The 26,813-nt window shown below is 45.2% G+C and overlaps 2 protein-coding genes and 1 long non-coding RNA gene across 11 annotated transcripts; 2 read left to right on the top strand and 1 right to left on the bottom strand.

The window, feature by feature from the left end:
- Positions 1-1,635: 1,635 nt before the first annotated feature.
- LOC143519087 (uncharacterized) lies at positions 1,636-12,283 on the bottom strand. Of its 6 annotated transcripts, none has more exons than XM_077012160.1 (15): positions 12,135-12,283; positions 10,159-10,383; positions 9,827-9,964; positions 9,258-9,332; positions 8,830-8,976; positions 7,420-7,515; positions 6,980-7,235; positions 6,025-6,887; positions 5,747-5,906; positions 4,912-5,162; positions 4,483-4,621; positions 4,144-4,258; positions 3,294-3,408; positions 2,871-3,138; positions 1,636-2,721 (listed from the first exon to the last, which is right to left on the bottom strand). In XM_077012160.1, the coding sequence occupies exons 2-15, from the start codon at positions 10,354-10,356 to the stop codon at positions 2,561-2,563; spliced, it is 2,982 nt and encodes a 993-aa protein (XP_076868275.1). In that variant the 5' UTR covers positions 10,357-10,383; positions 12,135-12,283; the 3' UTR covers positions 1,636-2,560. The 6 variants fall into 6 exon arrangements, with proteins under 6 accessions (XP_076868275.1, XP_076868276.1, XP_076868277.1 ...); XM_077012161.1 differs by having other exon boundaries at positions 10,159-10,369; positions 12,135-12,262; XM_077012162.1 differs by lacking the exon at positions 12,135-12,283 and adding an exon at positions 11,714-11,951.
- LOC143519094 (uncharacterized) lies at positions 12,022-15,000 on the top strand. 2 transcript variants are annotated; one of them, XR_013132354.1, is made up of 4 exons: positions 12,022-13,242; positions 13,444-13,502; positions 13,599-13,679; positions 13,987-15,000. It is a non-coding gene; the product is annotated as an uncharacterized LOC143519094 (long non-coding RNA). The 2 variants fall into 2 exon arrangements; XR_013132353.1 differs by having other exon boundaries at positions 13,593-13,679.
- Positions 15,001-17,400: 2,400 nt separating this feature from the next.
- Positions 17,401-26,626, top strand: skilb (SKI-like proto-oncogene b). 3 transcript variants are annotated; one of them, XM_077012171.1, is made up of 8 exons: positions 17,401-17,551; positions 19,291-20,567; positions 22,961-23,038; positions 23,134-23,222; positions 23,520-23,713; positions 23,815-24,029; positions 24,131-24,289; positions 24,632-26,626. In XM_077012171.1, the coding sequence occupies exons 2-8, from the start codon at positions 19,416-19,418 to the stop codon at positions 24,839-24,841; spliced, it is 2,097 nt and encodes a 698-aa protein (XP_076868286.1). In that variant the 5' UTR covers positions 17,401-17,551; positions 19,291-19,415; the 3' UTR covers positions 24,842-26,626. The 3 variants fall into 3 exon arrangements, with proteins under 3 accessions (XP_076868286.1, XP_076868287.1, XP_076868285.1); XM_077012172.1 differs by having other exon boundaries at positions 17,417-17,674; XM_077012170.1 differs by having other exon boundaries at positions 17,417-17,682.
- The last annotated feature ends 187 nt before the right edge of the window (positions 26,627-26,813 follow it).

Below are 26,813 nucleotides of genomic sequence, written 5' to 3'. Positions count from 1 at the left end.
TCTTTTGCTTTATTATTCAGCTCACCCCAGTGATTCCTTTGTTAGTTTGTGTCTCAGTGAAGAATAGATGCTCAATTTCTGCACTCGTGTTTCTCTCCCTCCCTTCCAAAGTCACGAGAATAGTATGTACTACCATCACAAATAAGTGCATAGTGCACAATACCTGATTTTGCATATACCCTCTGGCTTCGTTCAAAATCACCTACAACATACTGTATTCTACATACTGCACTCATTATATATTGTATACTACATACTGGTCCCCACAGTAATATGCAATAAATAATCCAATATGCTACGCGGTCATGTGAATGTATGAATGTTCTGTCCAGTTGGGAAAGATTTTGTGCCACTGTTGCATGATGGGATGCAGAACACCACAAAGATAGCTGTGGTCATGAACTGTAATATTTAGTGGAAGCACTACATCTATTGAGAGCTGGAATAATGTACACATAACTGCATATTTTGGAAAATCGAATCGTTTTTACTCCAATCTTAAAAATAAAACAATATGGAGTAAAATATTTTTGCAATTTTATTGGCACCTTTGGCATTCCATACCTTGAAGTCTTGTTGGAAGTAATGACTGAATGATAAACGTGTTATAGGTTTAATTTGGAATTAGGGCCTTTTTAAAGAGTTAGTTAAGTAACCATGATAAGAAAATGTCTGAATAATGTTACAGCAGTAAAATATCTTCAGGTGCTCATAATAACTCATGATAATGAGCAAATGAATCCTGTTGAACAGTTTGGGGCTCCTTCTGGATTCAAAGCACTGAAAGCTGACACCAGATCTGAGTGACACCTGGAGGTTCCCAGAAATTGTAACACCTCAAAGTATACAACCACCAGTAGTTTCCAGAAGTTTCATATTTGTTAACACCAACTGATTTTCACTATTTCACTCAGTAAAGTGTTGCAATAAGTGCATTTAATTTGTTTATTTGTTTTTTGGGGGGTGAGTAAACTGTTTCCTTTCCTTATGGGAATCCAATGGGATTAAATATTCATATAGATTAAATAGCACTAGGAGGTGAATGAAGAGGTCCAACACTTTTGAATGTTTCTTTCTCCATGTTGCTGCAGCAAATTATCTTTGATTGTGAAATCAAAGTGCTTTGCAACAGTAAATTGGAATATCAAACATCCCCTCCCTAATAGTAACCCTCTTGAGTTAGTGTTACTATTAGAGTATTCAACAGACATCAGTTTAGGATAATACCGTTTACTGTTTTACTGTTTTCCGCTGAGACTATGTTATTTAATAATCAGTCCAATTTAAGTGAATTTCAGTGTGAGGCATTTTAAAACTATTAAAAAACTAAAAAAAAACTTTAATTGTGCCTCTGGAATACTTGATTATACCATTATGACGTGGTATTTTAGTCTGGATGACAATGATATATATTCTGCACAAGATTGCCATCTAGTGATTATCTGCTGATTTCCGAGGGAGAACTATATGAACTTCCAAAGAAAGAAAATGATACACACAATTTACACAATTTACAAGAAAATATCAAACTGACCAAGAAACTGGCTTTAGATGTCAAATGCTAATCAGCCCAGAACAATTTTGCATCTATTTCATTCAGCAAAAATAATTTTCAACACGAAAATAATTTCAAAGTTCAGTAACAAAATGTAGTCTGTTTAATCAATTAAATAATCAAAAATGGCACAAGAAAGGTAATGTAACAATGACAAACAACACTTTGATGACAATATAGAGCACAATGCCTACAGCAGTTTCATAAGGTCTCCATTTCAGATAAAGGCACGTTTGTTGTACCTTGATTGGGTGAGACTGCGTTCAAGTACCTACACTTTTTTCTCTGTACTGCAACATACTGTGACGTGTTTGATTTTCACAGTTGGACTGGAGTAAGGAGATTCATAAAATTTATTTTAGCCTACATAATCCTGTCAGCATGTCAAATGTTATTTAAAAAGGCTTAAAAATTGAAATCACTTGCATTTGTATTTCCTAGAGCCTTAGAAGACAAATATATTAAATATTACAAATCCTTCACAAAACATTTGTATAGATTTATACACACAGAGCACTGCATTGCTATACATGTACACATATACAGTACATTAAGAAAATATCTACAATGGGACATGCTCACAATAATAGCACTTCCATTCTTTTCCAACTTCTCCACAGACACAGGAAGTAATCTTTTCCTCTCAGTGAAAAATAGAAACTCAACAACCCTGATTATAATAACCCATACAAAAAGCAGACACAAACATTTCCCTCCTACTATGACTGTATATAGGTCTTGTATTATGCTCACAGAAAGAGACCATTATATTGCTATCATGCTTTCAAACAGAGGCTAAGGATACTGTTAGGCTACTGTAATGTTATGCTAGCTCAGGTCAAACAAATACACACAAGTTATCTCGAACACGTTGACTTTATCGCGTAAATCTCTTATGATTAAAGTGCACAAAATGGCTCTATTCTATTGGCAAGTGCTCTGATCGTCCACACGGGCAAACGAATCCTTTTTGTGTCTCTCTTCCTTTCTGTGCTTTCGTCTCTTTTACCTGCCTCCTTCCTTCAGGGAGTTGATCCGGGCGCAGATCTTAAGAGCTGGCCCTAGTTTGACATTCATGGCACTCATCAGGTGATCCTCAGTGAGCAGGAGCAAGGCCTGTCCATCAATCTCTTGCGCTCGAAAGGATTCGGCGATGTCTTGACACCCTGAGGAGGTGACAGTTTCCATATTTTGTGGTGGGTTTTTTTTTTCCCCCAAACACCACAAAAAAGCCCACAAAGATCACAGAACACTGAAAATGCCTGTGCATGCGTTTAGGAATCTCAGATGTGTCTCAGTTCTTAGATCTCCTTACCTGGTAAGCTGGATATGAAGCTCGAGACTTGGTCTACTGTCCACTGAGCGGGTCTGGGATGTGCTGAAAGACCAGCGGGGGACACCGGGTCCAACGGTGAGGATGGGGCACTGGCCGTCTCGCTCGGCGTCTCCCGAGTCCTCGTTTCTCGCATCCCCTGTTCTGTGTGCCGACGAAGCCTGGTCTTCATTGGCGCCGCCGTCTCGTCCTCGCCTTCCTGCAGGGGGCGCTGGAGAATCCTCCACTGCTCCGTGGTGCCATGCTTTGCCTGACACATAACAGCCAGTGTCATGAAGCAAAATCGTAAAATCACGTCAGTAAGGCTGTGAGGGAAAGCCAGACCCTTAGAATGTGCCAATCTGAGGGTGTGTGTCCCATTCGACTTAAGAGACCCGTGCCGCTGGCGAGATACAAGATCCTAACCTGTTGGAAGCTCTCTTCCTCCAGGTCATCCTCTTCTCCACCGTTGCACTCCAATCGATGGCCCCCTTCACTCACACAACGCCTCAAGGTGCGGAAGCGTTTGGTGTAGCTGAACCTAAAGCCAATAAAGCAGAGTAGTGGGGTGAGCTCAACCCCCCCCACGTTCAATCCCGCACACACTGACCCAACATGACTCTGCTGCCCAGGTGAAGATAAAGGAAGCACTATCACAAACACTGATGCATTGCTGTCTGCATCTGATGAAGTGTTACTTCTGACCACATCCTGCCAGTTTGTACGCATGTATTAAAGTGATACTTTAAATTCTCTTAATAAACGATGTGTTAAAATAGCTCACACATCAGCACATGTAAACACATTGCTGTAGTTTGTAGAATGATGCACAGAGAGAATTAATCTTTAATGTCATATGCTATTTTGTCAGGTCTATAATATTTATTGCATATTAAAAATATTAGTTTTACTTTAAAAAGTCCTGTGTGTCTTTCCTTAGGTACACACAGAAGGCATACTCAGACCTGCTGTCTCTGTGGTCAGTAACCATTTTTAAATGTATTTTTTTCATATGCATATATGGTTTTAAAAGAAAATTAACACATAAATTAATAACGCTGGATTTATCATTCAGGCCCTAGAGTTAGGGTTAGGATTAGGGTTGGTGTTAGGGCTAGGGGTGGGTTTAGGGTTAGGGCTAGGGTTGGGTTTAGGGTTAGGGTTAGGTTTTTGGCTAGGGTTGGATTTAGGTTTAGGGTTAGGGCTAGGGTTGGGTTTAGGGCTAGGGTTAGTACAGTTCCAGTGTGCGGTGTGTGGTTTTGAGCTGGAGCTCCACCTTTTAGCGCAGGCCTTTGAGCAGAAGCGTTTGGAGCGGGCGAACGTTTGGGCGGTTCCTTTCCTCTTGCAGAATTGGCACTGCAACACAAGCCTATGTCCCCCTCCTACACCATCTAGAGAGAGAGAGAGAGAGAGAGAGAGAGCATGCAGAGGGCATCAGCCTAATCCCAGTCCTACATACTTATACACATTTACATAAGACACGCCCTTAGCTCCTCCTATACTGGTCTTGACACCCAGGATTGCATCAGCAGAATATTTAAATACGGGACATACGGTCCCCACAGGGCCCTTAACAGCATAGTGATTGCTAGTATATGGTATATGTGACACTCACTGTTTGTGACGGCGGTCTCATCATCGGAGTCGGAGGAGTCGTCTGGGGGTTCCGTGGAGGTGGGAAACAGATCAGCTCCACTCACGCCGTTCAGTCCTGAACCACAGTGTTCTCCCACCATTAGAGATGACCGGCTCACCTGAGGGCGAAAAGGTGAAGCGCCTATAACATCCTGCCAGACTGAGCTAAAGCACTGAAGCACGGGCCGTTTTTTCACAAGAGTGGGAGGAGCGTGCTGGGTGTGCCAAAGTGTTACTCCAGACGTTACACGTTTTAATTGTTCGTGCAGTCTGGAGAGAATGCTGTTGCTAGCTTGAACGCATTTTTGAAAGGCAGCCCTGATCAAAGAGTCAAAGAGTGCACCAGCAAGCCCAGCTACCGACACCCATATGATTATGTTATTACTCCCAAAACCGCTGAGCACTGTACCGGAAATGGCTCAAGTCCTTCCTGAATGATGAAGCCCTCCACCAGGTGGGTGAGGATGAGCGGTCCGGCCGGATCCGGGCAGTGCTGGGTTCCCGTTGGGCCCGTGTCGCTGGAGGGGGGCTGCTGAGGGGGTCGTCCATCCGGCGTGCCTGTGAACTTGGCTGGAGAGGAGCAGGTCCTGGGAGATACTTCTATTGGCCGCGTGGCGATGGACTGCACCGGCGACAGGTCCGAGGACAGACTGGAGATAGCTAGAGAGGTGGAGCAACAGCAAGGTTAAGAACGTCTCCTATGAACATCTCCTACGGATGGCTCCTACGAACATCTCCTATGGACGTCTCCTACGGACGTCTCCTACAGACGTCTCCTACGAACGTCTCCTACAGACGTCTCCTACGAACGTCTCCTACGGACGTCTCCTATGAACGTCTCCTACGGACGTCTCCTACGAACATCTCCTGCGGACGTCTCCTACGAACATCTCCTACGAACATCTCCTACGAACATTTCCTACGAACGTCTCCTACAATCTTTTGAGGTTCACACTTATTTAACTAAGTTTTAATTATTGTTGTATTATATATTATAACTGCTGTTCCTTTTCATGTCTAACACGTCACGCTGATGTTAGATGTAAGAAGGTTAAAGACTTAATAGGCTGCAACAGGTCTGTGTGGAAAACAAATAATTTTGAATAATAATGGTTCCCACTGAAATGTTCGCGATCCACATTAACTACAGTGGCTAGTTTGATGCACCTCTTTCGGAGCATTAACGCTTATACATTCTGAAAGACAAACCGGTTTTACACTGCCGTTAGACTGATCCCGCCCACCTGAGTGGTTGTCAGAATGAGCAGACAAGTCCTCACAGATGTCGTCTCTGTCGGCGGGCGATGCTCTGACTGACACGGGGAGTGCCTCGGGCTTGAGAGGCAGCTTAGCGTGACACTCACTCATCGAGTCCTCCGAGCAGACAGCCATTCTCTTACAGACCTGGGAGACACACACATGCATGTAATGAGAAAAAAAAAACCCAAACAAACTGCAGACTGGGACCCGGCCTGGTCTTAACGCGGTCCAAATTCATATTCAGGAACACAGTGTGACTGACCGTGGGCTTGTCCATAGCTTCTCTGGACTGAGGGACTGCTGCTGTAGTCTGTGCTGTATGGATCTGTTCTGGTCCTTTTGCTTGGCATGCTGGGAGTTTGAGGTCCTGGGGGGCCTGCATGGCACAGTCTCCCTGCTTCCGTCTGTCTGCGGAAGCCCTCGGTTCAGCAGACGTGTCTCCAGCGTGCGCAGGGCTGCGGGAGGTGAGGGGAGACCGAGACGGTGGTGCGGAGGAGGTGCTACTGCTGGTGGACACGGGGGGGAGCACAGGGGAGGGAGGGGAGGCCCTCTGGGGGGAGGCCAGGCGTGGCACGGTGGCCTGTCTGGAAGGAGACAGCTGCATCAACTGGGGGCACGGGGTCGAAGTCTGTGGTGACTGTACAGTGCATTCGGGCTTGGACAGCGCGGGGGACACCAGAGGCTTCGACTGAACGACCTCGCGGGACGGCGACACAGTGGCGGCCTTCGATTGGCCGTTGGTGCACTGAGCGGACGCGGAGGACAGTGCGATCCTTAGCAGCTGCTTGGTGGCCAGTAAAGATCCGCCAGGGGAGGAGGAGCTTAAGGGCAGGGACATGGTGGGCGGGGTCAGGTGGGACCTGCTCGGAGTGGGGACGGTGAGGGGGACAGGAGAGACCTGTGTTAGGCCGCTCTGAACAGGCTGGGAGGCGGGGCAACGCTTCAGCTCTGGCAAGGGCTTCTTTGGTGCAGTTGGAGGGGAGCTGGGGTGAGCCTGCCTCTGGGGGTAAGGGTGCTGGGGAATGCTGATCTGGCTGTGGGGCCTCTTAAGCCCCCCACCTCCGACGCCACCGCTGGCCAACTTCTGCTTCGCCAGGGCGTGAGACTGGGCCGGCGCGTAGAGGGCTGCAAAGACACACCGCCGTTTCAGAATTACGCTCCCAACACAGTAGCGCATGCTAGTCTGTTGTTTTTTTTTGTATGTGACAGTGACTCACATGGAGGCGGTACTGTAAGATGGCGCACGGGTGGAGCTTTCGGCGCCGCGGATGGCGTCTGCAGTGTCGCGGCCTCGGCCGACGTGGGCGTCTCTTTCCCGGAGGTGCTCGACGGTGGGGTGGATCTGGAGCTGAAGGCGGGGGCTCGCGGGCGGGACAGAGCTGGGGGCTGACCCGGGGAGGCGGACTTCAACGGGAGGTTTGGAGGGATGGTCAGAGTGCCAGGCGGCGGGGGGCGGAGCGTGAGGTTCTGAAGCTGGGGAGGAGAGGTAGGGAAACTTATGTTGTTACAGCAAGGAATTTCTCAAACGTCACAAGGAAAAGAGCTACGACTGCTGTTGTGGTCACGAGTGTAGTGCACACTCACAAAATGACACCACAGAGGCACCATTGCCTTGAAGGTGAAAAAGCAGAGCATTAACACTGACTGAGGGGCTCACCTGTGAAGAAGGGAATCGAGGTGAAGAGGAAGAGGAGGAGGAGGAAGAAGAGGACAGGACAGGAGCATCAGGTCGCACTGCAGACGTTAGAATTAACTGCCAGATCAGACAGAGATCAGAAAATGAGACAGAAAACAGAGAGAGCAAGAGAGAGAGAGAGAGAGAAGTAAAGAGATGCTACTATAACTGAATGGAAGACCTGCTCATGTGTTCGGATGCCTGAATATAGAGTTTCACAGCAAAGTGCTTTTGATGTGGCAAAGACAACATGTCCGCCTCAAAAAGCCACAAGATGTGTGCTGTGAGCCTCCCAGAGACCCCCACACTTGTTTTTTATTGATGGAGAAAGACCAGGCTGAGCAGCAAAACGCAAGCCGCTCACCGAACGCCCAATTTCTAGTTTCTGTCAGCCACTGTGCTCGCCACGTGCTAGTCACTGCCCCGTCTAAAAAAGGACGTCACTAAATCATTCAGCAGCGGGTGAGTAACGGCTCGCTCGAAACAATGCGGCCAAGTACAGTAAGAGTGGGCGGAAATGCTTTCGCATGCTCCTGCCTCTCAATTTTCCATCCACTTTCAGAAGTAAGACCAGCAAAATGAACAGCAAAATCCCCAGTGTCAAATGAACTCCTACTGTGTCGAATTAAGAACTGTGTTCTACTAACACGTACAGTGTTTGTTTGAGTCCCTTTTGAGAACATCAAAAGAGTAAATTCGATACAGGATGTGTGTCCGGGTGAGTAGTATGAGGTCTGTGATGATAACTAAACTTGGGTGGTATTAATTATTAGAGATAGAGGTGTTGCAGTAGCTGGACTTGATGCTCTCAAGTTTTGATAATGAAATTGAGTATTGGCTAGAAGCCATGGCAGTATTTCTCTAGTTTGGTTTTAAGTTGTTTGTGCTGGAAGAGGCCGCTATCGTGGCTGTGAGACGGATCAAGCATGATTGAGACAACATTGTAAAATCTAGAGGTTCCTAAAAATGGAAGGCGTTCATAAAGTTGTCACTGCTTGTATATTCTGACATGATTGGGTGGTCTGTGTAATCTGACATTCATCTTAGCTGTGATGAAAGGATATTTTATGTAGGGACTTTTTTTACATTTAATTTTGATCATCACATCTTCTCAAATATTCAAAAACTTTGGTAAAAAGTTTAAACTTCAAATACATCAAAGTCTAAAAGTTATCTCCAGATGTTGAATGAGATCCTTTGTACCTCCGGTTTTAAACTTCATTATTTTTAACGTATCAGCAAAAAGCACCTATTCTTGCACACATAATAACTGTTATTATAATGATCTTGATATAATGATATTATGATATGCACAACCAAATGATCTGCTACTACTGGTCTTCATGAGTCACATGGAAAGGAGAAGATGATCAAAAAAGTGGCGTTTCCTACCATCTGAGCCCTCAGAAGCATCTGGGCCTGACTGCAGGGGTTCTTTCCCAGGAGAAGGGCCTGAGGGGAGAGCTTGGTGCTGGAGGCTCTGGAGGTTGGGTTGGCCCTCACCATTGGAGGAGACCCTGGCACACAAGGCGCCGACACCTGAGGAGTGATGAGGACAGAGCTGTGTCACGAAAAGAGAAGCGTGCCACAGCCAGTGGCTGGACGACCTGAACCCTACAAGCTCCTCAGTCAAGAAGCACTGATTGTCTGGCAGAAGGCAGAGAAGCGCGCTGTGAAGTGCGATTGAACTTCAGGCGCGACAGGTCCGTGCTGTATGCAAATCAGAAAAGTCTCCAGGAAGGGAAATGGCACAGAGCTACTTTGAGAGTGAGATAAGGGGCGGGGGGAGGGGAGCGTTGAAATCCGGTGTTGCCACATACCACTTTCTGAGTCTGTTGTGATGACGAAACAGCAGTTGAAAAGGAGGGAGCCAGTCTGTCCCCAAACAGATTGACCTGACAGGGAAAAAAGACTGAAATTCACATTCCACACAAACAAACCCTCTTGGTCCGTGCTTAATGTTGCTGTGTGGAAGGGATGGTGCGGGTGGTTGCAGTCAAAGAGCTTTGTGGGAAATGACAACTGCTCAGAAACATCTGTCTAATCCATGCACTAAAAAAACATGTGGATGCAATCAACCTGTGTCATGCCTGAAGTTGGAAAAGGGGGTGACCTAGCAAAACGGAAGGCACGAGAGCTCATAAAGCTGACAAGGTAAAAAATGAGGGACAGTGGAGGTCTGAGTGCAGGCAGCCACGAGAGGCGTTGGATGTGACAAAGAAGCATATGGGTCCATGAGGAGGTGAGCGACAGGATCACCTCCCCTAACCAGAGGCAAGCAGCAGGCAAAAGAGAGGGATGGGGAGGTGTGTGTGTGTGTGTGTGTGTGTGTGTGTGGGTGGGATGGGGGTTCTGGGGATGGTGAAATAAGACGCTGGGAGTTCTGCACCTGCTGAGCAGAAGCTGGCCGGCTGCATTGCTGCTGTGGAGTGCTTGGCTGAAGCACGCTATGTTGCTGGGCTGCATACATCTGCTGCAGTAAGTGGGCGGCCGAGCCCCGGGACTGCCGACAGGTCTGCTGGATTACCTGGGGGGGAGGGGTCAAGCGTCACAGCACAGGAGAAGAAGGCGGGGACAAATACCACAGAAAGACACGGCATGGGGCGGGTGGGGGTGGGGTTTTGTCTTAAGAGGTGCAGTGTGGCTGCAGACTAATGTTTGAAGGTGTATGTGGGGGGGGGGGGGGGTGTTGGGGGGGAGAACACAAAGAACTTTAGTCACCTGGACAACTTTTCTGTCTGCGGGCGGAGGCTGATTGTGAAAGGTGGTGACGGCGGTGAGCGCAGTGGTGCTTTTCGGCATGCCATTGGTCTGCTGGGAGGGGCTGAGGGTGGAGCTGGTGGCAGTAGAGGTGGTGGTCGTGGCTGGAGGGCTTGCACTCTTGGCGGGTTCAGGCTTTGCCTGGGACTCTTTCTCCATTGTGCCGCACAGTCTGGACACAGGACACTGAAATGAAGTATGGAGGTGACTGAGACTGAAGACTGCATGTCTCTCATTTGCATTTGCATTGAATTTGAAAGGTTGGTCTGTGGTTCGTTTTTTTTATATATTCATCTTTCAAAAATGTATTGTTTTGTAACTTTTTGTCTCTTACTCAGACCTTTAACACAAACGTATGTTGTCCAATAGTGGATTAACATAATATTTTTATTTTAGTAGCTATCAATGTAAACTATAAATGTAACAGAGGCAGATTCAGATTGATAATACATTTAAATCTAGCAAATTCTCTCAGAAAACAGTGTGCAGTAAATATTTATTGGGCCTCCAGTTAATTGGCTTTTGTCAATTATTATGCAAGATACACCAATGTGTAGAAAAAAAAATTTGATCACTGATAGGTTTATCTAATTTCTGTTCATATTCAGTCTGAATGCTGCAGCAGGACGTCAAAGAGGGTGCTGTTTGCTGTTTTACACCGAGAAGAAAATTTGAACTTTAATGTGGTCCGTAAGCAGACGCACCACCACGAGAAAATCAGATTAGCTCAGAATAAAGGAAACGAGACGGAAATGCCTCCTTTTGGAACCAAGTAGTCTATATTATCAATTGCACTTCACCCTGTCGATTCATAAACTATGAGAAACCTGCAGGCTATCGCATTCACGCAAAGTAGTATCGCAATAATCCTAGATCGTTTGGAGGGAATCTCCAGATATTCGGTTGCCTACAAACGAAAAGAAAATAAACAATAAACAACGTTAACATAAATCTCATCCTATGATACCTGATAGTTTACGCTATTTGGTTCATAGATGCTTCCCTAGTGTTTCGCTGCAGCTGCAAAATAAAGGATGCCCACAACCTCATTTCAATATTAAGGGTAATGGCGCCTATTTGTACGGTATATATATATATTTATCAACTCTGGGCAATAGCGTAGTGGTTGTGCCCTGAAAATGTGGCAATACAGCGAAAAATGACGCTCTCCTTTTGTTTGGATCGGCCAAGTGTGTCTTGAGCTGCTCTGGTACAGGAGTCCAGATGCAGGAAGGCAGCGTGCGCTCCAGTGTTATTACAGCGCAGGTCGGGCTGCTTTCACACGGCCACGACGTGACGGACGTAGCAGGAAACACCGCGCTAAAGTGCAGCATCAGTATCGCGCGCAGGTGTCATCTCGTCATTTACCTACATTTGACGCACGACGTGTCGAGGGTCGAGGATAGTCATTTCTACCGAGACACAGGCCGTTATAAGTCAGGGGAGATTACATTTGACGTGACAAACGTTATTTTTAAAATAGCATGCAATAAAAATTCATCAAAACTATACTGACCTGTATTGCCCGGCGCCTTTGACAGTTTGTCAAATTATACCTGACATTAATATGATGGCGAATATCGTCATTTTTTTCTGTTTATGCAAGGAAAAATGGGCGTGTGTGCGCGAAGTGACAGAACCCTTGCACAAATCTCGTGCTACACTTCCTTAATTTGCAGCGCCATCGAGAAATGTTGACAATTTTCCTTCACAAGGCCGATAGTAAGCAGGGAAATCGTCACGGTGACAAATCACCACAACTTTGCGGAGCATCGAAGACAGAAAATGAAAGTCAGAAGAATAGGATGCTTTATAGATTGCCTTCCAGGACCATGTACGCACGCTCCTCCCATCGCACAACCGGCCCCATGCAATTCTTTAAAAAAACCATTTCTGGGGTTTCTTTCCTCATTTAATTGCACTTCAATTACACCTACCTGTCCGAAGTCAACAGGGGAGATCACCCATGTCACACTGACCGTTTTCCGAGAGCGTTACAATCCCGTCATGTTCTAATGCGTCAAAGGTAAAAGTAGAGAACGAAAAAAACTGCCAGGCGCACGGAACTGAATCTGCCACAGCACCACTTGCGGTGTAGGAGGACCGAGACTCACACGCATGCCCTTATATCATCCTTTATTATAATCCCCTCGATTTTGAAAATACCTGTAAGATATTTTGAGACTTAGTGCATTCTTAAATTTGCAGCAATGCAGTTATAATTTCATTCAAACAAACGCCTAAATATTTAATTAAGGTGTTAGGACGTTTTTCCCCTCTGAAATAAACTGTTAGTCAAAATTTTATTATGCACGCGTGAAACTGGCTCGATGATGAATATTTGTGCTTTAAACGTTATACATGTCAATAATTAATATTTAAACTTTATGAATGTTTCAATGATGAATATCTGTGCTTTAAACTTTATAAGTGTGTCCATAATGAATATCAGTGCTTTAAATTTAAATGTGTCAATATTCGGATATTGTGTGGATTGAGTGTTTTACATGTGTTCATTTTATGTTCCATCATCAGAGAGAGAGAGAGAGAGAGAGAGAGAGAGAGAGAGAGAGAGAGAGAGAGAGAGAGAGAGAGAGAGAGAGAGAGAGAGAGAGAGAGAGAGATTTGAGCTAGTTGAAGCTTTTCCATCATCTCCAGTTTGGGAAGTATCACGCAGGAGTTAACTGGGTTAGATCGGACCTAGGCTAGGTTTCGTAGAATTCTGATTGTATCCGATCTTCTCAAAATGGCAACCACGAGAATTATACAACATCCGACAAAGTTAAGATCCAAATGATGAATAGGAAAACAAGGACAGCTGAGACAGGCAGACTGCAGCATTGAGAGTTTAGCTGCTGGAATAAGGGTATCAACTGCCCTCGGTGTTACCATGACAGCACGCGCAGGTCTATGACAACAGAGAGTAAATTTTAAGGTGATGGCGAAGTCATCGGCGACTTCAACGAAATCCACAATTCCAACATCTGGACTTGCGAAATTGCAATCGCCAAAAGTGCATCCGAAGGCACACGCTGAAGTGAACAGGTAGGAATTACTGCAATAAATCTGGTTGTCCATGCTGTTGGTGGTGTTCTGCAAAGCTGCAAACCATATGGTGACTGCCCTAAACCATGGCAGCCTGCTCGTGTCTCTGCTTTAGCCAAATAAACATTTAAACAAATTAAGCACATTTACACACTAGCCCGGATATTACACAATAACATGCCAGTGTGTTTCCTTTGACAGCTATAAAACATTTACGGTTTTTACTCCAAACCCCAATAAAAGAAAACACATTCGGAAAAGTGAGTTATTTTACATTTTATACCTTGTGTAAATAGTTTCTTTGTAGCGCTGAAATGTAATTCCTGGTCTAATCTTTCTTTCGATTATAGCTATAGACGTGGCAGAACGTCGAGTTCGAGATGACTTGCACTTAAGTCAGGCTACAGGCTATGTTTCCTTATCACCTAAACCAGTGGGTAAGTTCGGCTGTTTAAATGTCTACCCAGATATCCCCCCTCCCCCTAACACACACACACACACACACACACACACACACACACACACACACGCACGCACGCACGCACGCACGCACGCACGCACGCACGCACACACGCACGGGGATATATTTTAGACCACTTGATGGCGCTTCTATGCCAATGACAGACCAATGAGATGGGTGAGGAAATGCAGCGCATTGCTTATGCATACAAAGGATCTGAGACCCTGAGACCAGAGGGTCTGAGGGAAACATGGCGTGGATTCCTGTCTTGTTCTAACTTCCAGGTGGATGCCTAACGCTTGAGCAAGTCAGAATGAAACAGCAACAAGAGTTGAACATGAAGAGTTCTAAAACAGGGCCAGACTGACACAGAGTTTCTCTTCAGTTGCTGAGATGTCGTCTGCTTTCATTCGTTTTCCAGATGAAAAAATGCTTTGAAAGCATGTCCCATGCTCGTTAACCATAAAACAAATAAGTTTAATTGCATTTTGCATAATTCAGATTCTTATGTTCAGTGTGTACACAACTATGACGTTCATTTTTACCTAAATGGATTTGGATCATTTAAATAATGCATAATTTATTTTCCCCTATATCTCAGTAGTGTTTTCTTGTATTTGTACTGTGTAATTTCACTGTCCAGTGTATAAAACTTTATTGCTTATTTTTGAGAAGACATACATTATGGAATACTGCAATTCATATTCACAGAGCAATTACATATTACAATTATTTGTGTAAAATGATTAAACACTTCTCTACAGGCCCGGCATATGTTGCACAGTCCAGTATGAACATGCCAAAGCAAAATATCAATAAGAAAAGAAGTACTATTAGAGTGTTATTACGAATGAGCAATATGTTTCTGAGTTTCATTCATTCAGTTATGTCATGCTGTTCAAAGCACACTGTAGTGTTTCTCTGGCGTTCCCTAGCAACAACGTCTTCTCTCTGTGTCTTTGTTTTGTCCTCTGTGTGTATTCTGAGAGCTGTCTACTTTGAAGTTTCCAAAAATACAAACTGGTCTCCTGCTGCCTGGGAGAGACGGAGAGCTGTGTGTATAACAGGATGAGCGTGGAAAACACACGGAGCAGCTGTTGGTGGCTAGCTAGATGTTTCCGTAGTGTGTTTTAGTCTAACATTTCCTTAACACACCATCACTCCCTACCGTCTGTGTACCATGAAGTAGTGCTTAGCTGTAATCTATGGCGTCAGCTGTGAATGTTTGGACAGTGCTGCCATGAGACAGGTTTGTTGAAATTCAATGACTTGAACGAAATAAAGTTAGTGAACTTTCACCAGACTGGAGAAGATGCTGAATTGCATTTAATGTTGTTTTCTAGAATGACGGTACAACAATGACTCATTCCCACATTTGAGGAAGACTTGTTTTGCCAGGGTGTGCCTGCATGTTTGTCTGTGCCGGTTCAGGTCACAGCCCAGTTACCGGCCCCCCAACAGAATTACAACTAGTCCATAAATTAGGCCAGGGCTGTCATCACCCAGTGACACAGTCACCCATTTTTTAGCATTGTAATAGCCTAGGAACACATAAATGCCACTGAAGGAGACAATGTACAGGGTGATTCCAATATCTGTTAACATAAAAATAAAACACAGCCATACATACACACTGGTACGCAATGATATACACTCAGAAGTACACAAACCTATAAAGTCTGCTAAAGAAGTGTTAAGAATTTAGGGTAATTTGTGACTTAGCAGCTTTGGTTCATGACAGGGAAATCTTATCTTGAACTGTGACCATTTAATATTTACCCACAATTTAGATTATTTAGATACTAGTAGGTTCGAATGAGCTCTCTTTGAGTGAGTAACACAGTTCAAGAGGAATACTGCTGTCTTTCTTAACAAGAACACAGCAAATGGTATACCCAGGAACCTCACACCTTGGACAGCTATCGACACTACCGAAACTATCGACACTACCGACACTATCGACACAGATCACCAACCTGCTTTTAGGTCCAAAGTTAATTCTCCTTGTAGTTTCAGTCTTTTTATGGCCAAACAGAACTTATACAGCAGACATTCACAACCATCAAAATGATCAATGGATGTATTAAAATTTAAATGTTGAAAGAAAATTTTAAATGATTATACAGAAATTAGTTAGAATTAATTTTTATTTTAGAGACTAGCCTTAATTAAGTGTCTATTTTGCTTCTTCTTCCTCTTCTGTTTAATTAATAAATCATAAAGACTAAACCATTCTTCAATCTTGTAACTATATAATACATTTCATAATTTCAGTGGAGTTACTGATTAATTTAGTAGGTATTGAAAAATATATGCCTGAAGATTAATAACTAAATTCACAGAATCTGTGCATATACAAAGCAGATAAAATGTTATTAAATAGTACACATATAACAAATATCAACATTTAACAAATGTGAACAAATAATGGTAATTTACAAAGAACAGAACTTTGTGGCTCAGTTTGTCTTAATTTGTCACAGAGCTATGTATCAGGATAGTCTGTATGCAAAAAACAATTTATAATATAATCTCGTATTTACTATGTTAATATACAGTTCTCTAGAACATAATGTCTTGATGGCCAAAATATTTTAACACAACTATTAGAAAAATCTGCTTTTTAGCTGAGGGTGGAAAGGCCTTATTAACTAATGTATGTGACTGTAGCCAGTACTTGTATGCTACTTCTGGTGTGACCTCTGCAGTTCAGGGAACAGTAATGAAGTCCGTATAATCTGGATCAGCCAGCACACAGGTGTTTCCTCCTGCTGCTTCTGAGTCATAGTGCCCTAGACAGACCAGGGAGTTAGCCTATATTAGACATGCAGCATGGAAATGCAAAGTCTGACGCAAATGAGCACTATTTGCATTATGCTAACAGAGAATCAGACAAAAGAGAATGCAAATGCTTGCCTAGCTTCACGTGACAGATGCAGACAGTCCAGTAGACGGAGCAGTCAAAATGAGTCAATATACAAAAGCACATAGCTAGCGTGTCCATTTGGGAGCAGGGTTTGGGGGTGTGGGTAATGGACCTCTTGTGGAACAGTTTGTCTTTTGGGTCAGACTCCATCTTGTTCCATCACATAATATATGTGAGGTATTGCACAGTTAATTGCTCCAAATAGCAAAAAAACAAACAAACAAACAGACTAAAAAAACCAACCCAAAACAACAACAACAACATAGCAAATGTAAACAACAGCACTGTCCCAAGGTGAGAAGGCAAGGCACTTTTGTTTACGCCAACCAAACTGAACTACACAATCTCCTGATATAATTCCCCAGAGTAATTTTAAATCATGTCTAGGATTTAAAATAATGATTAATCTCAATTTATTATGGTGCATTAGGGCATGCTAGCAGTTTGTGCTAATGTCTTTGAATCTACGTTTCAAATAACTTACAGATCATCACTAGTTATTACAAATTATTACATTGTTATCCTAACCAAGTCTTCAAAATCAACGTTACACGTTAAAGTAACGGGGGGCACCTAAAACGTAATATCAGTAACTCATCAGACCTATTTCATGTATTCGACTGCTGCCTGCTATAGTCTGCCATCTGCTCTGCGAACGTGTTCATTCGGTCTTTTCTTTGACGCGCCACTTTAGTTAATAATAAGAGCGACTAGCTCTCATTAAAAGTTGCGACACACGTATTTGCGTGCCAGATGTAAAAGCCCAGGCAGCGAGAGCTCCTTCCTCCCCGCTCAACCCCGTCTAGCCTGAGCACGAGCAGGATGTCGTGGGGTGACGTGGGCTGCCGGGCTGCGGCCTGACGTCACACCGCCGAGCGTTCGCCTCGGTCATTAGAGCGACGGAGACGCCGATGCCTCAGATGGTAAATACCCCACTATAGCCATTAAACAGGCGACTATTGATCCACGATTGTTATTCTGGCGTTCCGGTGAAGGATTTCGTCTTGAATTTGGGGACGGTATTTTTTTATGCTTCAGCTAAAGAGGTAAAGAGGTACGGTACGATTTCCCCCCCTACTGAATGCATCGATGGGTTGCAGATTTAATTTGATAGCGGTGATATTTATGGACCTAGAGGGTTTATTTGCTTGTTTAACGCGTTTAAGACTCGTTTACATTGCGACCGCAGCATTTACGTAGTGTAACCTAGATAGACCCGCCGTACGTGCGACAGAACGGCAGCCTACAGCCGTCTAAAGATGTAATGTAGCCTGGGTATTTTTTATCTGAAACAAGTTCAAAGGGCAGTTTGCCTCGGCTACAAAAGGTGTTTGTTGGGAAATTGACACGCTGATGGAAACATTTGGTTAGTGGGCTGCGTGCGACTGCAGTCTCGCTCCTGCCCACAGCAGGCTCGCCTCAGCGGGGCTTTGGGGAGATCATGTTCTAACGTTGCAGTGGGCGCTTCGGGGGGAAAACACGCAGTCTCCCTTTACACGGTTCTTATTTACGCTCGCTGAATGAACAACTTTTGGCAAAATTGTCGTCGACGACGGCGGTTTTCACGGTTTGTTGTGAGAGGCAGACGTGTGTGGGGCAGTGTGGGGGTAGTAAGTCCCGTAGAGGTCTTTGGAGTGGTGAATGTCATTACCACAGCGAGGGGGGGAGGGTAGGACACCGGGGAGCTGGACCTGTAGGCGGGGGTGGAATGTCTGTCACTTGCAGCTACATTCATGAGTCATTTCTGAAGCTTAAAAGATAGGGCACCGAGACGGTTTTGTGTTTTCTTAAAAAAAAACATTTATGATACTAGATTAGAAACACGACATATTATCTTCTGTATCCACGTTCAGCGCGGCAAACGGGATCCATAGTCTGTAAAATATTACAGTACACTAATTTCCTCGGATGTTTGAATGCGGTTTTATGTTTCGGTATAAGTTGGGCGGAGCTGGTGATGTTCCCTTCGTCGAGGAAAAAGGGGTTAGGCGTCTAGAGAAACACAGTAACCTCCACACAAGTTCAGGGCAGGATGTGCTGCAGTTGCTCCGAGGAATTGCGTAAAGGACGCGAGCGGCGCGGTTGTGTAATAAAATACTCAAACGTGTATGTGACGGCACTAAAGCCCGCCTGAGGATTTACCTCAGTTTAGCGGAACTTTTAGCCGAAATATTTAAAACGTAAAATTGTAGTCGTTTTTTTTCTTTTGGGAAATATATTTAAAATTTCACAATGTACACATTTCATGTTATTAACACACAATGAAAGTGACTTGAATAACGCTGACAAGACAGTAAATGTAGCTTTAGGAAAATGTAGCTCAGTAAATGTAGCTTTAGGATATCTGGGCTTGAACTAGAAATTCTGTAAACGTAAGGGATGGACGTGTTGGTAAAATAGTTGTTACTGCATTGATGAGGCTGTCTGGTTGTAGTAAATCGTATCACTTTAAGTAGGCAAACTCAAAATGTAGGGAAGGTTGCCTGGACACGTCCTTGTGCAAAATGTAAAACATTCTGCTTCTGTTTAACATCAAATTAAAGCCAGCTGGAAATATAAACATGTAAATGTAAACGTGTTTCTTACAGATCAATCGACTGATAAATTAAGTAGTGTGATTTATTGAGTAGGAGTGATTTTTACAATTACTAATTTTTCACAGAGTTGAAGCACAGACCAGGATAATGATCTTCAGCTTATAAAAAAAGGAAACAACTGTTCCTGAGTGACAGACAGCGAACCTTGTGTCACTGAAGATCACCTGATTGACATCTCAATTGCTGTAACATGGCAGTGGTCCAGAATAACCGTACTCGCCTTGACAAGGACCAGGCCCTCCTTAGAGCACCACTCAAGAGGCTGATGCGGGAGCGACCAGTAGATACCACACCAATAAAGAAACGCGTAATGGCCGCCCTTAACCTGTCGTGCAGAAAGGTCTCTGATTCGTCGACTTCGTCATCACCATCCTCATTGTTAAAGCTGCCTATCATAAAGACTGAGCAAGTGGACAAGGACTCCGCATATCTGGGCTGCAGCCATGATCCTGGCTATCAGCAGGACTCAAAAAGTGGACGGGACAGTGTCCTGGACCTGAGTCCTGCTCTCAGACACACCCTGGCCCAGTTCACACTGAGCAGCCAGTGCTCTTTGGGCGGTCCTGCCGCCTTCTCTGGACAGCACGGTCTGGAGAGGCTGGCCCCTTTGCTCAGCCAGGGCAGTGTGACAGGAGGGCCCCTGCTGGTGCCCCCAGACAGCTCCACGGAGCTGGCCCTGTGCTCCCTGCAGGGCGAGTCCATCTCGTGCTTCTCCGTGGGGGGGGAGCTGCGGCTTTGCCTGCCCCAGGTGCTGAACACCGTGCTGCGCGACTTCTCCTTGCAGCAGATCAACTCGGTGTGCGACCAGCTCTACGTCTACTGCTCTCGGTGCGACGGCGCCCAGCTGCACGTCCTCAAGGCCGTGGGGGTCCTCCCGCCCGGCGCCCCCTCCTGTGGTCTCATCACGCTCACCGACGCCCAGCGCCTCTGCAACACCCTCCTCCACCCGGGCGACGCCGCCCTGGCCGCGCCCCCCAAGGACCTTGCGGAAGACGAGGAGCGGGAGCGCGAGGAAGGTGGAGGCTTTTGGGTGGAGCATCGGTGCCTGGGCAAGTGCCAGGGCCTGTTTGAGCCGCGCCTCTACACGGAGCCCCGCGCCTCCTGCATCCGCTGCTCGCAGTGCCGCCGCCATTTCTGCCCCGAGCGCTTCGTCATGCACTCGCACCGGCAGCCCGACAAGCGCACGTGTCACTGGGGCTTCGACTCGGCCATGTGGCCCCGTTACCTGCAGCTCGGCCGCCGCTACCAGGGCACGGCGGAGGAGGTGAAGCTGCAGGCTCTGCTGGAGGGCCTGAAGACCAAGTTCCACAGTCTCCCGCCAGAGACAAAGCAGCCACATCTGGTAAGAGTTTCTTGCTGTTTATTCAGCCTGTTGGGGGAAAAAAAAAAACGCTTATTAGGAAACATTCTTACAATGAATTTTTTTTTTCAATGTCAGACATATTCCTCTTGCTCGAGCCTGGGCTTACACATGTGTGACCCATATGAAGAACATGTATTTTAAACAGAGAGAGAAAGTACTTTGCATTGGTTGCTAATGTATGTGCTCATTGTTGACTTTAGTTATGTTAGTATCAAATTGGTTACGTTAGTAAGTGATCGTAATGAGCCACAAACAAATGCTAATGAGAAAACCTTTTAGAGATTTTTGTGAATTGTGAGGATCAAGAATGTTTCTCTAGAAACAAGGAGAGACATTTTTTGCAGCAGGGGAGTGGGACGTGTCTGGGGGGGACGGCACTTGTGTCCAAAGCCAACTCTTAAAGGCTATGAATCAAGAGTAAACAGCAAACCTGACTTGCCCTGGGTGTATGGTAGGACAGACAGTGCCCCTCCCACCCCACCCCACCCGCCCAGACGAAGCCACAGGACGCAGGTCACCCGGGGTCGCCTGGCCCATGAGCTCCGACTGACAGTCTGCACAAACAGTAGGAACCACGGCAACAGGGTAGAGAAACAGAGAAGAAAGAGTGAGCCAGTGAGTGGGAGGGAGAGAGAGGGAGAGGGAGGGAGAGATGAGGAAAGAACGACAGACAGAGAGCTCAAGAGAGGCCGGGCCAGTACGTTTTGTGTGCCTATAGCCATTCTCCCGTTGTGAGCACAGCCCTCACCTCGCGGGACCTCCCTCCCAGCCAATGAAATCGCAGACCCCCGGCTCCAGCCTCCCTTTGAACCAATCAACTTTCAGAACATTTGGTCAATTCCCAGCTCATTATATAATAGTTAGTTGGAGACTCAACAGAAGTGGCCAGTGACTGCACGTCTGACATCACTGCTAGTTTAAATTGTTTATTACATTTGGATGGATCACGTGATGGTGTTAATGAATGGTGTATAATCAATGGCAGGCATAACAATATTGAAAGCAAACATACGTTTGTTTTTTATTTCGCCATAGTACAACCTCAGTTTCAATTACACATAATGAAATATAATCAGAGCAGACAAGTGACCTTTGGACTTGTGTGGCTGCCATAGTGTAGGAAAGATTGATTGAACACACCTATTAATAGCCATTATTAACCTTTTCTAAGATAAAGCAAAGAATCACTTGTGTTTTTGACACAAATACCAGCGCCACTCTGATTAGTTTTTGCAACAGTAAGCAGTCTTACTTTCTCAGAACAGAAGGTGGAAATTCTAGACGTATAAATAAATAATAAACCATCTAAGTAAGCAATCTAATTACATAATACAATATTTACAATAAATAATTTGATAATTTTCTTTGAATCTTTTGAAAAGCCTTACAAACGCCATGGGCCTTGTTTTTATTGATTGCCATTGTAAATTGTCCTTGGCTCATTAGAGACAGAGAACAGAGATGCATCCCAGAGTTAAAGTGAAGTTGGAGCCGTAGCTCCAGGGGTTATTGATCAGACCCAGAGGTCTGGCGCGACGGAACTATTTCGGCGAGGTCACCGTCCAGCCATGCCGATGTGCTGGTACGGGGTGTGTGTGTGGGGGGGTGGGGGGTTGGGGGGGGGGGGGGGGGTGCTGGAACGCTCATGTCACATGTTGTAAATAACAGTGTGGAGCCCTCACTGCTAAAGCCATATGACATCTTCCAGACATGCGCGTATGCACATGTGTGTGTGTGCACACACTCAGGCATGCACACACACACACACACACACACACACACACACACACACACACACTAGAGTCGTCTGGAGTCTTTACGCGTGACTTCACACATAAATGGTTTGCAGACACAAATGTTCGAACCCGCAATGCCTGCTAGGTTTCCAGGAAACATAAACTAAATCATTCCGGTTGTCACTGGCTGATAGTGATCTGAGCGTCTACGAGATATAATCGTGGTAAGGGCAAAACGTCAGCTGTTGCCAATATTGTGTCTGTTAATAGGAATTTGGCTGATCTCAGCACACTGTCCCAAGGTGTTCACAAAAGCGCCATTTTGGTCTCTAGGCAAAAAGGCGCTCTGCCGTGTTCCCCCAGGGTCTTCTCAATGAGTCGTGATGCCTGGGGCATTTCATTAAACAACATTATGCCCCTGCCTGCTTTTGTAAGGCACCTCCACCCCCCCTAGAAACATACACCCTCCCAACTCGCCCCCCCGGTCTCGTTCATACATGCCTTCCTGCATTGCGGGGTCACCCGGAGCTCAGCCTGCCCATAAGGAAGCATTCAGAGCTTTCAGATAATCCCCCTCCACCCCTCCACGCTGAGCAGGGCGGCACTGACACACTATCCTGTGTTTGTGTGCGGCAGGAGGCCGTGGAAGCAGACGAAGGATTAAATCTCTGTTCTGGGAAGGAGAAGCTATGTGAAAGTGGCTCAGAGGGGAAGGTAAGCCGCCCGTAATAAGCACCGTCTGCGTCTGTCACCAGATCACAGCCACGAAACCAGACCAACAGGTTCTCCTTTGGTCTTTTTCCACACAGGCAGTTCCTTTGCCCGCCTATGTGTTCGACCCATGTCTGCTCGCCAGTGTGAAGGAGGACCCCAGCCAACTCGACCTCGTGTGGCGAAGGTACAGCTAACTTGTTTACCTTGTAAACAATTACAATTAAAAATTGTATTTATGCAACACCTTGCTGCTACTGAAGATCACTGTTTATAAACACACATAGAAATGTGGGTTTGCATTTATTGTAATGACAAATAAGTGTTGAGCTAGAAAGATGCAATGCTAATGTAAGGTAGGAGTACTGGTGCAACTTATTCACAAAATTAGATTTTTACATTTATACCAAAGTCTAGTTTTCCACAGTAGTAGCAACTGGCAGTTAACACTCGTATTCATGGTTCCACTTGTATTCCTCTCCAGCTGGTACCTTTACATGCACGATAAGATGAGTGGTCCCAGCATTCAGAGTTCGGCGTGCGTGGCTGGGAAGGGCGTGGAGACGCTGAGGGCCGAGATGCTGGGAAGCCAGCTCCACCACGGAGAGAAGCAGACGGACGGCGAGCGTCTGCCCAGAGACGGGAGGGACGGCGGCCCCAGGGCATCTGCGACTGCAGGTCTGTCCTCGCGTGCCTGTCATGCGTGGGGGGTGTGAGGGTGTGGCCGTGGGCCATTTCTTGATGCCCTGTTGTTTATTTTTTTCGTGTTTTTTTTACAGGGTCGAGAAAAACGACCTCAACCAGCCAATCTCGATGCGATGGCCCACGCGAGGAGTGGCAGAGAGTGTCGGCGGACACGGCTGCGCGTGAGAAGACGTGCGGTAGTGGCGTGGAGGAGACGAAGGACGGCGTTGTGGCGGAGGTGCTTCAGCTGTACGGCCTGCAGCACGAGAAGCTCCAGGCGACGCACCTCAGACAGCGGCAGCTGGAGAAGGTTGGCCAGGCGCGACGTTTGTCCCACAACCTCAGCCACCTCAACTCAAACCCCCGTGAGCTTGACCCCAACTCCACCTCCTTTCTCCTCCCTCGGAACAGGAGCTGCAGGTACTTCGCAGGGACGAGGCGGCGGAGCAGGTAGCGGCGGTAGCAGCGCGTGGCCAGAAGGAGGCGCAGAAGGAGCAGAGGCTGCCGGGATGCAGGTGTAAGGAGCAGCGGGGAGGGGAGAGACAGCAGGACAGCCGCTATGCCGCACAGGTAAGGCCGACACCACCACTACTGAGCCCTGCTGTCCACTAGGGCCGGCACTGTGATGAACACGCACGTGTTACGTAACGAATATTCTCTACTGGGGGGGATGGACGCATTTCATGAACAGCAGTGTTGTGCAGGCCTGTGCTCACGACCCCATTAAGACCAGCTTTGGGCTAACAGAGTTCCACCTTGAAACTCTGCTCTGTTTCTCAGTGACGGAAAGGGGAATGTGCTGCCCTCTAGTGGAGCCCCTCTAAAGTATCAACGTTCCTTCTTGCGTTTTTTGCCCTGCCTGATCCGTGACCGACTGTGTACGTGTGTGTGTGTTTACTTGTATACGTGTAGTTATCAGAGCTGCGCCAGAGGCTGGACCGCGCCGAAGAAGACCGGGAAGAGCTCCAGGAGGAGCTACGTAGGGAGAGGGAGGCCCGGGAGAAGTTGGAGCGCACCATCGCTGAGCTCAAACAGCAAATGAAGGAGTCTGTGCCCATCTCCACGCTGGACAGCCCCCTCTCCAACTCCTCCAGTGACACCCTCATGTCCCTGGCTCCATAGTTCAGTCTCCAGATCAGTAAACCGCAGAACATCATAATGACTCGTTTTTTTGGGATACTCACTTGGCCTTGGAATTTTAGAGCCAAATTACATTTTTATTGTAGCTGAAGACACAGCCAAAGCCTTAAATCTATTGATTATGGTAAGGCTTTTATGAATAAAACATTACTGTTTCAGTTACGTTCTTCTCTATTTGCAGACAAACACAATAGTATCCTTGGGCTGAATATGTTCTTTTGCAATATAAATTGAATCGAGTAGAACATTAACTGCATTGTTATTTTGGAGCATAATTCTCATTACATACATTATATGACATACATGCCCTCTGTGTGGGAGTCTCCGTCGGAATCATACACCCTGCACGTGTGGGGTCTGCAGCATTTATTAGTCAGTGCAATGACTACTGGGGGGGAAAAAAGAATTTCACAATTTTAATTGCTTCAAAATTATAACGTGATAAATTGTTTATAAAAGTATTTATTTGTTTTTATTGTTAAATGTTATGTGAGCAAGCCTGTGTAAAATTATACACGCTTAAAGGTACACTAAGTAATATGATTTCACCATTTCGCTCGTAGCCTAGTAACCTGCTCATATCCCCATAGGATTTGCTGTGACATAGGGCTAAGTGGTCAGGACTGTCATGACCAGTGTTCCCATAAGACATTTTCCAGCTTAAAGAATTTATGTGGTCCTACAAAGCTTGTCTCTGTGTAACATTCCATAACTATGACCGTAAAATACCATTTTTTTCTGAATATTGTGTTTCTTTTTAATGGATGTTTTTACTTGGTGTACCTTTAAGATTATTTTTTTTTTTTGCTAGATGCATCTTTTATGTTTGAATGTACAATATGTATGCATGTATGTTTGCTAAAATATATGGATATATTAACCATGTTTACACTGTTATGAATTATGAAAAAATGAATTATGTATATAAATGTTTTGTAAACCATTTCTTATGAATGTTGTAAATCCTGATTTTCTGAAACTTTCTGTTTATACTGATACATTTCGTTTCAAACTTTTAACAAATTAATAAGTTTATGTTAGTTAAAACTAAAGATATAATACTCTTTGTATTGTCACATTAACTATTATTAGTCATGGGAAATCATATTACAATATCACAGTCTGTCTGAACTTCAGATAAACAGGGTTTACTTTTAATGTTATGAGAGCAACATGATCATAAATGAGAATGAATAGATTTTTCCCCCAATTTATTTAGATTGTAAGCTCTCTCACTGACAATCAGAAGAGATTTCTGTATTACCTTGGACATAAACGCTTAAGGGTGAGCTGATGAAATTGTTGCTACCTCAGATGAATATATAAGCTATGTATTTGTGTTTCATACAGTATGTACTGAAGGAGATGAAGAATGAATATTTTGGCAGTCTGAGATATAATTACCTCTGTGTGGTTTCTATGCTGCTTTATGGACTAAGTGTTACTGGCTTTTTCAACAGAGCTGAGTGAGATTTGCATGCATAATATTAAACACACAAAATGAGGTTTGCCCTTTATACATATGCTAAGTATTTCTTTAACCATCTTTCTCTGTCAAACATTAGAGTCCCACTGTCGTGTGTGCTGTTTTCTTGGTTGCCTTCCTAATGCCATTGTTTCTGTTTCTATAGTAAGAGATTTCTCTCTCGTCCTACCTCCACCTGTGATTGACACTTTGTATCACCCTGAACATTGTGTATATCAGTTCATCACGACTGATATACTAATTTATTTAATAGGGTTTCAAAAATAAAATATATTGCTACACTTGACTGAGTTATTCTTTCGCGCAGCCACGTCACCGAGCATTTGTGAAGGTATCACTAACTATTTTAATACCATAGTTCTATACAGCATATGAAATGTTTATTTCTGGGATATTTTGTAGCTCACATTTGTCTCAGACACGAATACATGATGATACGTGTGTAAAATTCACATGACAATTCACAAC

Source organism: Brachyhypopomus gauderio, chromosome 7 (assembly GCF_052324685.1).
Source record: "Brachyhypopomus gauderio isolate BG-103 chromosome 7, BGAUD_0.2, whole genome shotgun sequence".
In the NCBI taxonomy this organism is placed as follows: domain Eukaryota; kingdom Metazoa; phylum Chordata; class Actinopteri; order Gymnotiformes; family Hypopomidae; genus Brachyhypopomus; species Brachyhypopomus gauderio.
Note: the sequence above shows the minus strand (reverse complement) of the source record. Positions and strands in the feature narration are given on the sequence as shown.

Excerpts from the sequence above, each read along its gene's own strand:
- LOC143519087 (XM_077012160.1), bottom strand. The coding sequence starts at position 10,356 with ATGGAGAAAGAGTCCCAGGCAAAGCCTGAACCCGCCAAGAGTGCAAGC. Across the intron at positions 4,622-4,911 it reads AAGGACTTGAGCCATTTCCG|GTGAGCCGGTCATCTCTAAT; the intron begins GTACAGTGCTCA and ends TTTCGCCCTCAG. Across the intron at positions 2,722-2,870 it reads CTTCATATCCAGCTTACCAG|GGTGTCAAGACATCGCCGAA; the intron begins GTAAGGAGATCT and ends TCACCTCCTCAG.
- skilb (XM_077012171.1), top strand. The coding sequence starts at position 19,416 with ATGGCAGTGGTCCAGAATAACCGTACTCGCCTTGACAAGGACCAGGCC. Across the intron at positions 23,039-23,133 it reads AAAGTGGCTCAGAGGGGAAG|GCAGTTCCTTTGCCCGCCTA; the intron begins GTAAGCCGCCCG and ends TTTTCCACACAG. Across the intron at positions 24,030-24,130 it reads GACAGCGGCAGCTGGAGAAG|GAGCTGCAGGTACTTCGCAG; the intron begins GTTGGCCAGGCG and ends CCCTCGGAACAG.